The 15,747-nt window shown below is 35.4% G+C and overlaps 1 protein-coding gene across 2 annotated transcripts in view; it reads left to right on the top strand.

Annotated features, from left to right (window-relative positions):
* Positions 1-15,747, top strand: part of PSMD14 (proteasome 26S subunit, non-ATPase 14) — a 102,292-nt gene that overhangs the window by 25,353 nt on the left and 61,192 nt on the right. The window contains exon 1 of one of the 2 annotated variants that reach the window (XM_082691292.1): positions 14,309-14,344. The exons of the other annotated variant lie outside the window; for it this stretch is intronic. Within the exon in view, the coding sequence (XP_082547418.1) occupies positions 14,324-14,344 (21 nt within the window). The 5' untranslated portion in view covers positions 14,309-14,323. Of the gene's footprint in view, positions 1-14,308; positions 14,345-15,747 lie in introns of those variants that run through there. 2 annotated transcript variants of the gene reach the window in all.

The raw sequence follows: 15,747 nt of genomic DNA, 5'->3' as shown, positions 1-15,747 counted from the left end.
GGTAGTGGTTAGGAGTATTTCTAGGAAATCTTGAAGAGATGTTTTCTGTCCCTTCATCTCTATTGGTTATGCCTCAGAACTTATTGAGCCTTTTATGCTTCTTATTAGCATAAATCAAGGAGTTTGGGAATGAAATGAGCTATTTTTAAATAGGTAGTTACTTTTATTTTTATTTATTTATTTTAAATATTTTATTTATTTATTTGACAGAGATCATAAGTAGGCAGAGAAGCAGGCAGAGAGAGAGAGGAGGAAGCAGGCTGATCCAGGACCCTGAGATCATGACCTGAGCCAAAGGCAGAGGCTTAACCCACTGAGCCACCCAGGCACCCCTAAGTTGTTTTTTTTTTTTTTTTTTTTTAAAGACGGTATTTATTTATTTATTTGACAGACATAGATCACAAATAGGCAGAGAGACAGGAAGAGAGAGATGAGGAAGCAGGCCCTCTGCCGGGCAGAGAGCCTGATGCGGGGCTTGATCCCAGGACTCTGAGATCATGACCTGAGCCGAGGGCAGAGGCTTAACCCACTGAGCTACCCAGGCACCCCTAAGTTTTTAATTTAATTTAAAAAATTTAAATTTAAATAGTTCCATGTAGCCAATGACTACTGTATTAGACAGTGGCATGCACCTACTTAATAGTATATCCTGGATATTGTCCCTTCCCATATTCAGTACATAAAAAGCTACTTCATTTTTCTTTAAGTGATTGTTTGCTGTTTCCTTTTATGGAGGAGCCAGGACCTACTTAACCAGTCCTCTATTGATATACATTTAGGTCATTTCCTGTATTAATGTTTTCAAAAAGATATGTACTACAACATTGGCAGCTTTAAAATTAGGCTTCACCACTTAATCTTGATCACCATGGGCACATTGGTTAACATTTGAGCCTCAGCTTCCTCATTTTACTATAGGCATAATGGTACTCACTTTGCAGGATTATGTGATTATTAGAAGTAATGTTAGATAACAGACCTGTGGTGCTAGGAGCTCATATTAGGAGTAGTAGATAATGATAGCCTTATTGTTAACTTATTTTAACAGTGATAACATAACAAGCCCAGAGGCCTATTAAATGTTGAATTATGACCGAACATTCAAAAGGCTTTGCTTAGCTCAGTTTAGGTTTGTAAGTATAGATAGTTTCCACCTTTTATTCACTTGACTTCTCTGAATTTTACATAGCCATATGTAGATTACTTTTCATATGCTAATTTAGAACTTTTGTATATCAGCTGGCAAAATTGTACATTTCAAGCTTTTCTATAGTGCCTTCCTTGTCAGACAATGGTTAAATTTAAGCAGGGTCACTGGCTTTTTTTTTGGGTAGTCGACGTACAACATTATAATTAATTTCAGATGTACCACATAGTGATTTAACATTTCTTTGCATTGTGACATGATCTAGTTACCATCTGTCACCAACGTTGTCATAATGTTATTAACTATATTCACTGTGCTGTACACTGCATCCCCACATCTTTCCTCTTTTATAACTGGAAGTTTGTACCTTGTAATCTCCTTCCAACTATTTTGCCCATTCTCTGTCTACCCCTCTTCTCTGGCAACCATGAAACTGTTCTCTAAGAGTCGGTTTCTGTTTTGTTTTATTTGTTTGTTTTGTTTTTAGATTCCACACATAGTGACATTATGTGGTATTTGTCTTTTTCTGACTTATTTCACTTAGCGTGATACCCTGTAGTTCCATCCATGTTGTTGCAAATGGCAAGATTTGATTCTTTTTGATGGTTGAGTAATATTTCATGTATCAATACCGCATCCTTACCCATTCATCTGTCAATGGATGCTTAGGTTGATTTCCATATTTTGGCTATTGTAAATAATGCTGCAGTGAACATAAAGATGCATGTGTCTTTTTTAATTAGTGTTTTTGTTTTCTTCTGATACATAACCAGAAGTGGAATTGCTGGATCATATGGTAATTGTATTTTTAATTACTTGAGGAAATCCATACTGTTTTTCATACTGGCTATACCAGTTTACATTCCTACCAATGATGCATAAGGGTTTCGTTTCCTCCACATCCTTGCCAATATTTGTTATTTCTTCTCTTTTTCATAATAATCATTCTGACAGGTGTGAGGTGGTTTTGATTTACAGTTCCCTGATGATTAGTGATGTTAAGCATCTTTTTATTTGTCTATTGGACATCTGTATGTTTTCTTTGGAAAAATGTCTATTCAGAACCACTGCCCATTTTTTAATACATGTGCTGCTGAAGTGAGCACTCTGCCCATTTTTCAAAACATGTTTATTTATTTGAGAGATAGCATGCGAGCAGTGAGGAGGGGCAGAGGGAGAAGGAGAATCAGACTCCACAGTGAGCAGGGAGCCCAATGTGGGGCTCAATCCCGGAACCCCATGATCATGACTTGAGCCAAAAGCAGAGGCTTAACTGACTGAGCCACCTAGGTGCCCTGCCCATTTTTAAATTATATTGTCTTTTGATATTGAGTTGTGTGGATTCTTTGTATATCTCAGATATTAACCCCTTATCATTTATATCATTTGCAAATATCTTCTCCCAATCAGTAGGTTGCTTTTTTGTTTTTTAGGGTTTACTTTGTTGTGCAGATTCTTACTTTGATGTAGTCCCATTTATTTATTTTTGCCTTTGTTGCCCTTGCCTGAGGAGACATCTGAAAAAAAAATATTGCTCATATTGATGTCCAAAAGCTTACTGCCTGTTTTTTCTTCTAGGAGTTTTATGGTTTGTGATCTTTAATCCGTTTTAAGTTTATTTTCACATATGGTATAAGAAAGTGGTCTTGTTTCATTCTTTTGTATGTAGTTGTCCAGTTTCCTTATTGAAGAGACTGTCCTTTCTCCATTGTATATTCTTGCCTTTGTTGTAGATTAACTAATTGTATAACTGTGGGTTTGTTCTGGGCTCTTTTGATTTCTGTGTTTGTTTTTGTGCCAGTACCATACTCTTTTGACTACTATAGCTTTGTTGTATTGTTTGCACTCAGATTGTGTGATACCTCCATCTTTTTGTACTTTCTCTAGATTGCTTTGACTATTCAGGGTTTTTGTGGTTCCCTACAAATTTCAGGATTATTTGTTCTAGTCCTATGAAAAATACCATTGATATTTTGATAGGGATTGCACTGATTCTATAGGTTGCTTTGGATAATATAGACATTTTAACAGTATTAATTCTTCAGTCTTTAAGCATGGAGTATCTTTCGACTTGCATGTGTCATCTTCAGTTTCTTTCATCGGTGTCATATAGTTTTCCGAGTACTGGTCTTCCACTTTCTTGGTTAAATTTATTTCAGGTGTTCTTTTGGTGTAAGTGGAAATGGGATTCTTTTTTTTTTTTTTTTTAAAGATTTTATTTATTTATTTGACAGAGAGAAATTACAAGTACACTGAGAGGCAGGCAGAGAGAGAGAGAGAAGGAAGCAGGCTACCCGCTGAGTAGAGAGCCCGATGCGGGACTCAATCCCAGGACCCTGAGATCATGACCTGTGCCGAAGGCAGCGGCTTAACCCACTGAGCCACCCAGGCGCCCCATGGAAATGGGATTCTTAATTTCTTTCTGACAGATCATTAATGGTATATAGAAATGGAACAGATTAATTGCAGTTTTGTTGAATTTATTTAATAAATTTAAATAGAAATTTAAATTCTAAATTTTTATTTAATTTTTATTTATATATTATTTATATATTTTATTATTTATTTATTTATTTATTTTAAATGAAAATTAAGTAGATTTAAATAGATATAAATAAATTTAAATTGAACTTATTTATTTAGTGGTTTTTATGGAGTCTCTTCGTTTTTATATATATATAGTATCATGGCATCTGCAAATAGTGACAGCTTTACTTCTTTTCCAGTTTGGATGCCTTTTATTTTTCTTGTCTAATTGCTGTGTCTAGGCCTTAGAATACTATGTTGAATTAAAGCAGGTCACTGTTGTTAATATAACATTGTATTTAAATATTTTATGGATTGGAATATTGATGAAAAACGGGGATATAAAAAGTCTGTGGTACTATTTAGAAGGGGCCATAGGTCCTAAAATTATGGATAATGGAAGCATATTATGAGTGTGGGTATAAATTCTTTTCTTCAGTATTTTCAATGACATGTCTTATTTGAAATAAAAACCTTAGAATTATTTGGAAAAAGTAAACCTCTTTGAAACTGTTTATCACAGGTGATTTTTATATTTTTAGTACATTGGAAAGTAAGTTCATTTTAAGTTTATCTTCACTTTATTTTTTATAAACATTAGGATCTATTATCAACCTTGTGTACTATCATAAGAATGATTTACTTATTCAGAGTTATTTAAAGAAAAATTAGATTAGTTTTTTAAAACCAGTAACCAGAATTTTTACAAGTATACAGATTCGGAACCAGTCTCGGGCATGCTGTATGTCTGTATATACGTGAAGAAATTTGCTGACTTTGTTGTTTTGTTATTTTTTAATCTGTGTGCCTAACAGGCATGCTTATGAGTGAAACTCTGTTAAAGGAAAGACAAAGTATTATCCTTTATATATGTAAATTTAGTGTTTATTTCTAAGGCATATCTATATTATTGATGTTAGAATTACTGTTTTTGACAGACATCAATAACTTAAATATAAAAAATATATTGTTAAAAATAGGGAGAGTAGTAGCAGCTGTGTGCCAGGTACCTTACTAATGCAGTATCTGATGTTCTATCATTTAATACTCACAGTAATCAGTACCATAGGTACGAGAAGCCCCAATTCACAAGAGTTTTAGTTTTAAGCAATGAGGCAGTGATGTAACCTCATATTTATTCTTTCTGATTCCAGAATATCTATTTCTTTTACCAATATTTTGATTTGGGAGGGGGTTTTATCAGATTGTTGATAGGCATTGTCATTTTTTTAATACACTGAATTTATAAGAATGATCCAGTGCAGATGGTCATTTTTATTCATGGTGATGGGCTCAGGGATGCCTGTGCAGATGACATTGAGCAGTAAGTCATAATATTTTTCATTGTGTAAACAGCTAACATTTGCAGTAATTGAAAAGATGCGGTATAGCAGAAAGTGGATTAGACCTGATATACCTCCTGACCTGTAGCTTGCATAGTTATATAAATTATCTATATTTATTTGCCAGTGTGTATGTTCAGTAGAAGTATGATTATACCTGTCTAACTACATTGTTTGAAAGATCAGTTAAAAATGAGAGGATTTAAAAATGTTTTGTAATCTGAAAGACTAAAACTTGGTCTCTAAATGCATAATGTTGTGGTGAGTTTTTGAGCCTTGAAGCATCCCTAAACTAGACTTCTCTCCTTTGACCAGAATATATCCCTGACAACTTTTGGAATTAATTATCTTTGGAACTACAAATTAAGAGATGTGGAGTTTGGAAACTGCTGTGTGTGTGTGTGTGTGTGTGTGTGTGTATACACAGGAGCTATAATTCAATCACTTTGTAGGTGGAGTCAGGAATTTTTTTTTTTTTTTAAGATAGAAAAGCTTCTCTTAAAATGTTTTAATTGGGCATTTCTGAATGAACACTATTTTTGACTGATACATGAATTTGCTGAGCTACTACACCAAATTGTATTATCTATCCTACTCATAAGCATTTTTCTATTTTATGCTTAAAAAAGTTTTATTTTGTAGTCACGTAGTTGAGAATTATCACAAGAGGCAGTATGTGATCACAGAAATCATTAAGTAACTTTACAATATTCTTTGAGTTATAAGAATTTAAGATAGGAATATATATATATGCTTTTTTTCTTTTGCTTTTATTAGCTTTATTGAGATGTAATTGGCATGCACTAAACTATACATACATAAAGTTTGATGAGTTTTGACATTAAAGTTAAAGTTTTGACTTAAAGAACCATCGCTACAATCATGATGGGAACATCCATCACTCCCCAAATTTATTTAGGCCCCTTGATAGTCCCTCTTTTATTTTCTTCTCCATTCTCCAAGTAATCACTGATCTGTGTTTTCATTTTCTAGAATGTTAACTGAATGGAATCATACAGTAGAAGTATGTCCGGCTTTTATACCATAAGTATTTTGAGATTCTTCTAAGTGTGTATCAATAGCTCATTTCCTTTTTTTGCTCAGTGGTATTTCATTGGATCAATATACCACACTTTATCTGTTTACCTGTTTACAGCTATTTTGGTGTTTTCTAGTTTGGGGCTGTTTTAAATAAAGCAATAATGGAACATTATGTACATGTTTCATTTCTTTTGGGGAAACACCTAAGAGTGGAATGGCTGGGTCATACAGTGGATATATATTTAACTTACTAAAAGACTGTCAAACGTGTTTTCCAAAGTGGTTGTACCATTTTACACTCGTACCAGCAGGGTATGAGTTCAGGTTCCTCCACATCCTTGCCAACACTTGGTACGGTTAATCTTTTTAATTTTAGCCATTTTAATAGGTAATAGTATCTGATTGTGGTTCTAGTTCACACACTTCGTTAGTGACTAATGATATTGAATACCATTTCATGTGCTTATTTGCTATCCATATATCTTTTTTAGTGAGGTCTTTATTCAAGTCTGTTGTCCAGTTTTTACTGGACTGTTTTATTTGTGAGTTTTGGGAGTTCTTTATATCATTTAGATACAACTCCTTTATCAAGTATGTAATTTGCAGATATTAGTTTTTTACTCTGTTAGTGTTTTTTGAAAAGCAGAGTTTTTACATTTGAAGTCTAATTTATTAAATTTTTGTTATAGGGTATACTTTGGTATCATATCTAAGAAATCTGTGCCAACTCAAGATCACAAAGATAGTCTCTTATGTTTTCTTCTAGAAGTTTTCTGGTTTTAAGTTTTATATTTATGTCTGTGATCCATTTTGAATTTTTTATATATGATGTAAGTTGTGAATCATGTTCATATTTTAAAACATTTTTTGCATGTGGTTATCCAGCTCTTGAAGCAACATGTATTAAAAAGATTATTTTTTCTTTATGTTTTATTTGCACCTTTATTGAAAATGAGTTGTCCCTGTATGTATGTTTCCAGACTCTGTTCTGTGTCTTGGGTTTTAAAGCAAATATATTGTCTTGGATAGTGTAGCTCCATAATGTGTTGAAATAAAGTTCTGTTAGTCCTCCAGTTGTTCTTTTTAACAGCATTGTTTTGGCTATTCTAAGGTCTTCTGCATCTTCATACAGACTTTAAAATCAAGTATGTTAATTTATGTAAGGAAAAACTTGTTGGTATTTTAACTGATGGAGTATCAGATCTATACATCAATTTGGGGAGAACTGGTATCTTAACAGTATTGAGATTTATGAGCCATGAATGCAGTATATATCTCTTTATTAAGGTTTTAACTTTTTCTTAACAATTTTTGTAGTTATTAGTATATAGAATTTTCACATTCTGTCGTATTTATGTCTGTTTCATATTTTTGATGCTACTATAGCAGTATTTTATTTCAATGATTATGTTGTCCTTGAAAGAGACAGTTTTTACTTCTTTTTTTCCAGTCTGGATTCCTTTAATTTCTTCTCTTGCTGAATTGATTGGAACCTTCAGTAAAATGTTTAAAAACGTTCAGTAAAACGTTAAAGTGGACTTTTTTTAAAAAAGGATTTTATTTATTTATTTGACAGACAGAGAGGCAGGCAGAGAGAGAAGGGGAAGAGGCTCCCTGCTGAGCTGCTGAGCAGAGAGCCCAATGCGGGGCTGGATCCCAGGACTCTGGGATCATGATCTGAGCTAAAGGCAGAGGCGTTAACCCACTGAGCCACCCAGGTGCCCCTGAAGTGGACTATTTTTTGCTTAGGGGAAAGCATTTGCTATTTTAGGAGATCTTAGGGGAAAGCATTTGCTATTTTTCCATCAAGCATATTAGCTATGTGGTTTTTAATAGATGGTCACGTTACAGAAGATTACTATTTTTTATTTTATTTACTTTACATGTGGAGTGGATATTGGGCTTTGTCATTCTTTTTTTGCTTTTGTTGAGATGATCATACTCAATATAATGAGCTGCTTTAATACTTGTAATACTCTTTGCTCTGAAGTTGTTAGATATTGACATAGACACTCCAGCTTTTTTTTTTTTTTTAAAGATTTTATTTATTTACTTGACAGAGAGATCACAAGTAGGCAGAGAGTCAGGCAGAGAGAGAAGGGGAAGCAGGCTTCCTGCTGAGCAGAGAGCCCAATGCAGGGCTCTGCGGGGCTTGATCCCAGGACACTGAGATCATGACCTGAGCCGAAGGCAGCAGCTTAATCCACTGAGCCAGCCAGGCGTCCCTCCAGCTTTCTTTTTGACTGGTGTTATTGTGATACATATTTTCCAGTGAACTTATTTGGGTCTTTATTTAACCTGCTTGTAGTACCTTTCTTGTAAGTAGCATATAGGTTTGTCTTCAATTCAGTCTGATAATCTTGGCTTTTCAATTACGATATTTAGGTCATTTACATTTAATGCAGTTATTGATATGATTACATTTATTTATTTAAATTTATTTATTTATTTTTAAAGATCTTGTTTATTTATTTGACAGACAGAGATCACAAGTAGGCAGAGAGGCTGGCAGAGAGAGAAGGAAGCAGGCTCCCTGTGGAGCAGAGAGCCTGATGTAGGGCTCGATCCCAGGACCCTGGGATCATGACCTGAGCTGAAGACAGAGGCTTTAATCCACTGAGCCACCAGGCGCCCCAATATGATTACATTTAAATCTATCGTTTTATTGTTTACCTATTTTTTTCACTTGTTCTTTTGTGTTTTTTTTTCTTTTTCTGCCTCCTTTTAGATTGAATTTTTAAATAATTCTATTATGTCACCTTTGTTGGATTTCTAGCTATAACTTTCTTGTTAGTTTATTATTTGTTTTAGGATTTATAGTATAGATTTTTTTTAAAAGATTTATTTATTTATTTGGGAGAGAGAATGCATGCATGCACAAGTGTGGGGGGGAGTACCCTGTAACACAAAAAAGTTTCTTAATTTGTATTTAAGTCCTGTATGTCAGTTTTCTCTTATAACATGCCTTTGATATTGTACCAAAAAATTGCTGTCTAACCACAGTTCACGAAAAATTACTCATTAGTTTTCTTCTAAGGGTTTAATGATTTTAGCTCTTTTTTAATTTATTTGAGAGATCAAGCATGATTGGGGTGAAGAAGGGCAGAGGAAGAGGGGGAAGCAGACTACCTACTGAGCAGGGAGCCCAATGTGGGCTTTGATCCCAGGGCTCTGAGATTATGACCTGAACTGAAGGCAGATGCTTAACCAACTGAGCCACCCAGGCTCCCCTGTGATTTCAGCGATTACTTTTTGTGTGTGTGTGTGTGTGTGTGATCCACGATGTGTATGGTGTGAGGTGGGGATCTTGTTTTTGCATGTAGATATTCTTAGCACCATTGAAAAGACTCTCTTCCCATTAAATTGTATTGGTCACTTTATGAGAGACCTGTTGACTTTAAATGTTGGGATTTATTTCTGAACTTTCAATTCTGTTTTACTGATCTCTGTATTTATCCTTGTAACTCTATAATGCTTCTAAGATTTTTCTTATCACTAGTCTTTAGTTATGTGCATTGATGAGGTTTTCTTTGTGCTTCTTGTTCTTGTGGTTCTAGTTAAAACAAATTTTGGTACTACTTCTTTAAATATTTTTCTGTTCTCCTCTCATCCCCCCACCCTTTCAAGGATCAGAAAGGCATATATATTTTTCTCCTTATAGTTGTCCATAGCTCATTTATGGCTCTGTTAATTTCTTTCCTATCATTTTGGACTGTGTTTCATTTTCTGTTCCTATGTCTTCAGGTTAATTCATTTTTTCTTGTGTAAGATTAAATCTTCCATTAATCCCATTCAGTGTATTTTTCATCTTAAAATATATATATGTTTTTTACCTTTTGGCCACTCACAGACACCATAGAGTTAAAGCTCTTTCAAGCCTCTCTAAATTCACCCCTACTTTATCCCATTGCTACTGACTTATTGCAGTTTTTACCTCAGGAACTTTGATTTGGGCCATTTTTGTCTTCCATGTCTCTACTTTTTACCAATTATAATAACATTTTAGTGTCCTTATCTGCTAATTTTAACATCTTTGTCACTTTTAGATTGGTTTCAGTTGATTGATTGATCTCGTCATTGTGGGTCATATTTTCTTCTTTGCATGTCTAGTAATTTTTCACTAGTGCCTGCCTGAATTTTGTCTTGTATGTTGGCTGTTTTTTACTTTTATAAATATTCTTGATATTTGTTAAGAGATACAGTAAGTTACTTGAAATCTGTTTGATTCTTTCTAGTTTTGCTTTTAAATATTATTAGGTAAATCTAGAGTAGTGCTTAGACCCTTCTGTCTAGTTGATGCCTTTGCATTTGGAGGTTTTTCAGTTTGGTTAGTGGGAATAGACACTATCTTCAGTGCTATGTGAGAGGTAGGTATTCTCTCTAATTCTTCCCCCAGCTTTTGGTAGTTTCTTTACACACATGCACTTAGCAGTACTCAGCTGAATTACTCAAGGAGGACCCTCAAGATCTCCAGGGCTTTCTCTATTAGCAACTATTTTCTTAGCTATTATCAGTACTCCATCCTGATACCTCTAGCTTCTTTGGTTACATAGTCATCTTAGCTCCATCACCTCAACTCAGGGAGTCCACTAGACTCTTCCTGGTTTTCCTTCTCCTACACTGTAGCCCGGAAACTGTCCTAAAGCAATATGCTTGGGTTGTCGTAGGGCTTACCTCTGTGTTTTACAGGCCTCAGATACCACTCTCCTTTGTTGCCCAATCAGCCATGCCCTACATGTCCTAGCCATGTCCTGCTGTTTTTTATAGTTTCATCTATGTTTATTTGTTTTAGGTGGAAAAGTAAATTTAGTCTCTGTTACTTTATCTTAGACATCAGCAGATCTCTCTTATTTACTTTTTGATGGCAAGAACTTGTATTGGACTAGGTATTCTAGAGGAGTTTCTATTTTCTACTTGAACTAAATAGAGATCAGTATTGTACTGAAGAAAATATACTGAAACTGAATAGTTAATTGAAACCCTGTTAACTGAAAGTGTTGTTCTTTCTAAGCATTCAGAGGTAGTAAATAAACAGATAGGTTGAGACATATATTGCTTAATGGACTCATAAATTTGAAAGTGTAGGGTTGGATTTCTTAAACAAGATAGCACAAATACCAGTGGGTAGATTGATAAATTAATTTACATAAAATTTAAAATTCATTTTCCTGTAAAAAAACAGCACTGTAGAATAGTTAGCATTTATTGAGCACTTACATGTGCCAGACACTGTTCTAAGTACTTTAAATATATTAACTCAGGAACTCTTCACAACAACTGTATGAAGTTGAGTTATGTTATAATCCCCATTTTTCAGATGCAGCTGAGACATGAAGGTAAAAAGCCAAATGGTAAGCCACAGATTGGAAAAGAGGTATCTAACTTAGTGGGCAGAGCAGTAGTTATCTGTCTATATATATTTGGCTTCTACAGATCAGAAAGAAAGATGTCCATTTTTAAATAGGCAAAAGATTCAAACATTGGAAGAAGCATAAATGGTCTATAAAAGTATATAACTAACCACCTTGGAAAAGCAGTTTGGTAAAAATCTACTAATGATAAAGACTGGCCTGCTCTACAACCTAGCAGATCTTTTCCTAATTGTGTTCCTTAGTGAACATCTCCCACATGGACAAGGGAACATTCATAACAGCATTGTTAATAACAGGGGTTGTTATCCTTTCCTTAAAGGGCCAGATAGTAAATATTTTAGGCTTGTGGACCAAATGGTCCATACTTAATTCAGCTCTGCCACTGTAGTGTTAAAGCAACCATACATAATAATTAAAAAAAAATATGAATGGGCCTGGCTGCATTCCAGTAAAACTTCATTTTCAGAAACAGTCAGCTGGCTCACCCACAGGCTGTAGTTTGCTGATCTCTATTTTATAATATCAAGAAACTGAAAACAGCCTAATTGTCCATCAATAGGAGAATGTGTACATATTTTTGCTTAAGAATGGAATTTTGTAAAGTACATGATCTTCACATGCCAACATGATTAATCCTTACTAATATAATGAATAAGGCAATGGAGGAATAGTACATTGTATATGAAATTTTTATATAGAATTTAAAACTTGCAAATACTATAATACTTTATTTTATCTGTATATATGTTTATAGTGAAAGTATAAAGAAATATACGATAATGATCAAAATTAGAGTAGAGTAGGGGTATGGAGAGGATGCAGTCAGAGAGGATGACAAAGGAACTTCAGCCCAACTGTTTTAATGATGTTTTATTTCATAAACTGGGTAATGAGTATATTGCATTAATATTATATCTTTTTGTACCTCTTAAATATTTTATGTGTTAAAAAGAAGCAGCATTTAAAAGTAACAAACTAACAATGACTTGAAAAAAATTAGTTCTTCATGCTGTGGATGGTTGTCAAACTTGGCCCTCTCTTTCTTCCTCTCCTCTGCTGATGTGCAGGCCTCGTTGGCCTCTCTCATGCCCCAGAAAGCAATTTTCTACTCTTAGGCCTGAGACAGATCAGTTCTCTAAATGAAATACCCTTGTGCCCAGGCTGCTGCCTACTTGGTTTACTGTCTGTTTCTTGTTCTCTTTCTAGTATACTTCAAGTATATTAGTTTTCTTTCTCTAGCCTCTCATTTATTCTGCCTTTTGGATATATTTATCCTTCTGGGAGAAGGGATCTAAAGTTCTTAATGGAGACCACAGAAGCAAAGGATTGCCTTTGGCATTTTCATGTATGCTTGGCTCACAGAGGCATCAGAATGCCTGCTGCTGGCATGTTTGTGGGTGAGATAGTGATCAAAAATAAAAGCTAAAACTGCATTTATTTATAAAGAGATTGAAGAGTTATTTATTGAGCATCTTTTGTGTGGGTTTTGGGTAATCTTTATCTAGTGTGGGATTCTTTCAGTTATGTCCATAGATAGCTTTCTCTTAACTTTTTGACTTTTCTATTAAGACGTTCTAACAGGGAGCAGTAGTAATAGGCAGAGCACTCCCCCAGATGCTGTGGTGGAGCTACCAGCAAGTGAAGGCAAAGCCCTTACAGAGTATTTTACTAAATGGAGACTTAATGACTTAATAGTAAGAAGAGTTTGTAGCAAAGAAAATCTAGGAGAGCTAAGGACCACTGCTCAGGGCCTGCATGGAGAGTTTACTGTCAGCTAGACTTGGGACAGAGGTTGGAGAGACCAGCAGGACACAATGTACTCTGAACTATGAATGTTTTGTTGCCTAAAGTAAAAGACATATTTGTTGGTTATTGAATGATTATTTTAGCATTTGGTAAGAGAAGACATTTCAAAGTAGATGCTGATTTCTAATAAGATAGGAATGTGTATATATAATTAAGATGATAACTTCATTTATATTCTTATTAGAGGGAACTGAGTGACTTTTTGGTCAGGATGCTTTACTCTTAAAAGTGTTACTTATTTAAAGACAAAGAAGTAGCATTAGGTTGTGTTTTTTTAAAGATTTATTTATTTATGGGGAGGGACAAAGAGAGAGGGAGAGAATTCTCAAGGGGAGAGAGAGAGAATCCTCAAGCAGTCTCCTGGCTGAGCTCAGAGCCCAAAGCTGGGCTCAATATTATGACCCCAAGATCCTGACCTGACCCAAAACGACATCAGTAGCTTAACTGACTGAGCCACCCAGGTGCTGGAAGAAGCAGCATTAGGTTTTGAAAAGGTAAAGGATATGTGTAGTTATATAAGTTGCCTCTGGCTTAAGCTAGTCAGAACAAATAAAATGGGAAAGAGACTTACTAGATTAGAAAGTACTTAATAGGGCCCCCCTGGGTGGCATAGTTGTTTGAGCAGTGACTCTTGGTTTTGGCTCAGAGAGAGCCCTGTGTTGGGTTCAGGGCTGAGCAGGGAGAGTGCTTGAGATTCTTTCTCTCCCCCACTCTCTCTGCCTCTCTGCCTCTGGTCTCCACGCCCAGCACTCCCACTCGCTGTCTCTCTCAAATAAAAAAATCTTTTTAGAAGAGTACTTAATAGTCACTTGGAAATTGGGTTGCCGAATTTAGCAGAATAGAACAAGGGATGCCCACGTAAATTTGAATTCCATATGAACAATTAGTATTTTTTTTTTAAGATTTTATTTATTCATTTGACAGAGAGAGATCACAAGTAGGCGGAGAGGCAGGCAGAGAGAGAGAGGAGGAAGCAGGCTCCCCGCTGAGCAGAGAGCCCGATGCGGGACTCGATCCCAGGACCCTGAGATCACGACCTGAGCCGAAGGCAGCGGCCCAACCCACTGAGCCACCCAGGCGCCCCAACAATGAGTATTTTAAAAATAGAAGTATGTCCCAAATATTGCGTGGAATGTACATATTAAAAATACTCATTTATTTCAAATTCAAATTTAACTGAAAACTATGTATTTTTTTATTGGTCAACTGCTTAGGAATAAAGAACTTCAGTGGTTTACATAGAGAAGGAAGAATACTAGTCCTATTAAGAATAGAAGTTACTGTGTTTAATTTTTAGTGAATAACTGATTGTCATCATGGTTTTTGGCAGTCTTAAATTTTTCCTCTTTAGACAGGCCTAAACCACTATTTGCAGATATATTAGATATAATGTTAAAGTTATTAAAGTTGCATGAGATTTAATTTGAACTTTGTAATGTTAGGTCTTATTTAATCAAGGTAATAGGAAAGAAAGATCACAGATCATTTCTAATAAGAGGAAAAACAAAATTAGGTAAAATGAGATGTAGATAGATTTCCTGTCCCCGTAACATTTATAGTTATCATCAGAGAGCTATGGTGGTGAGCATTAAAATTCTGGTTTTAAGAAATGGATTCTGGGGCGCCTGGGTGGCTCAGTGGGTTAAGCCGCTGCCTTCGGCTCAGGTCATGATCTCAGGGTCCTGGGATCGAGTCCCGCATCGGGCTCTCTGCTCAGCAGGGAGCCTGCTTCCTCCTCTCTCTCTCTGCCTGCCTCTCTGCCTACTTGTAATCTCTCTCTGTCAAATAAATAAATAAATCTTAAAAAAAAAAAAAAAAAAGAAATGGATTCTGGAGATTTGGGATATGGCTTGAAGGTATTTTCTATCTTGATTAGTGGTGTTAATATTTACCCAGCTTCCCCAGGAAAAACATGTGATCACTGTGTACTACTCCATTTCCTCTATATAGTTAGTCCTCAAGAATTGTAGTATGGGGTCCGTTTTCTAAAAGTCTTTTGAATATATTTCTTTTGTCATTGCCTCTGCTTAATTCAGGTCTTTACATAATGTTTATCTGTACCCTTCTTGTCACAATATCCCTTAGTAAATCTTTCTGCCACCAGAAATGCAAGTCCTTTTTAAAATACTAATTATTTTATTCATTTGTTTAAACATCTTTTTTTTTTTAAGATTTTATTTATTTATTTGACAGACAGAGATCACAAGTAGGCAGAGAGAGAGTGGGGAGAAGCAGGCTCCCCGCTGAGCAGAGAGCTGGATGCGGGGCTTGATCCTAGGACTCTGAGACCATGACCTGAGCTGAAGGCAGAGGCTTAACCCACTGAGCCACCCAGGTGCCCCTGTTTAAACATCCTTCATCAGGCCTCAGTCATCTTCACTGTAGGATAAACACAGTCCTCAAGTGAAAGTGTAGTGTTTCTTGGGATAGGGAAGAGGAAGGGCTGTCCCTCCTAAAAGTGGATCAGAATCAACTAGAGCTTTCTAAAATACATATATAGATAGGTAGATAG

Source organism: Mustela nivalis (assembly GCF_964662115.1).
Source record: "Mustela nivalis genome assembly, chromosome: 11".
Taxonomy (NCBI): Eukaryota; Metazoa; Chordata; class Mammalia; order Carnivora; family Mustelidae; genus Mustela; species Mustela nivalis.
This window is presented reverse-complemented; position numbering and strand designations above follow the sequence as displayed.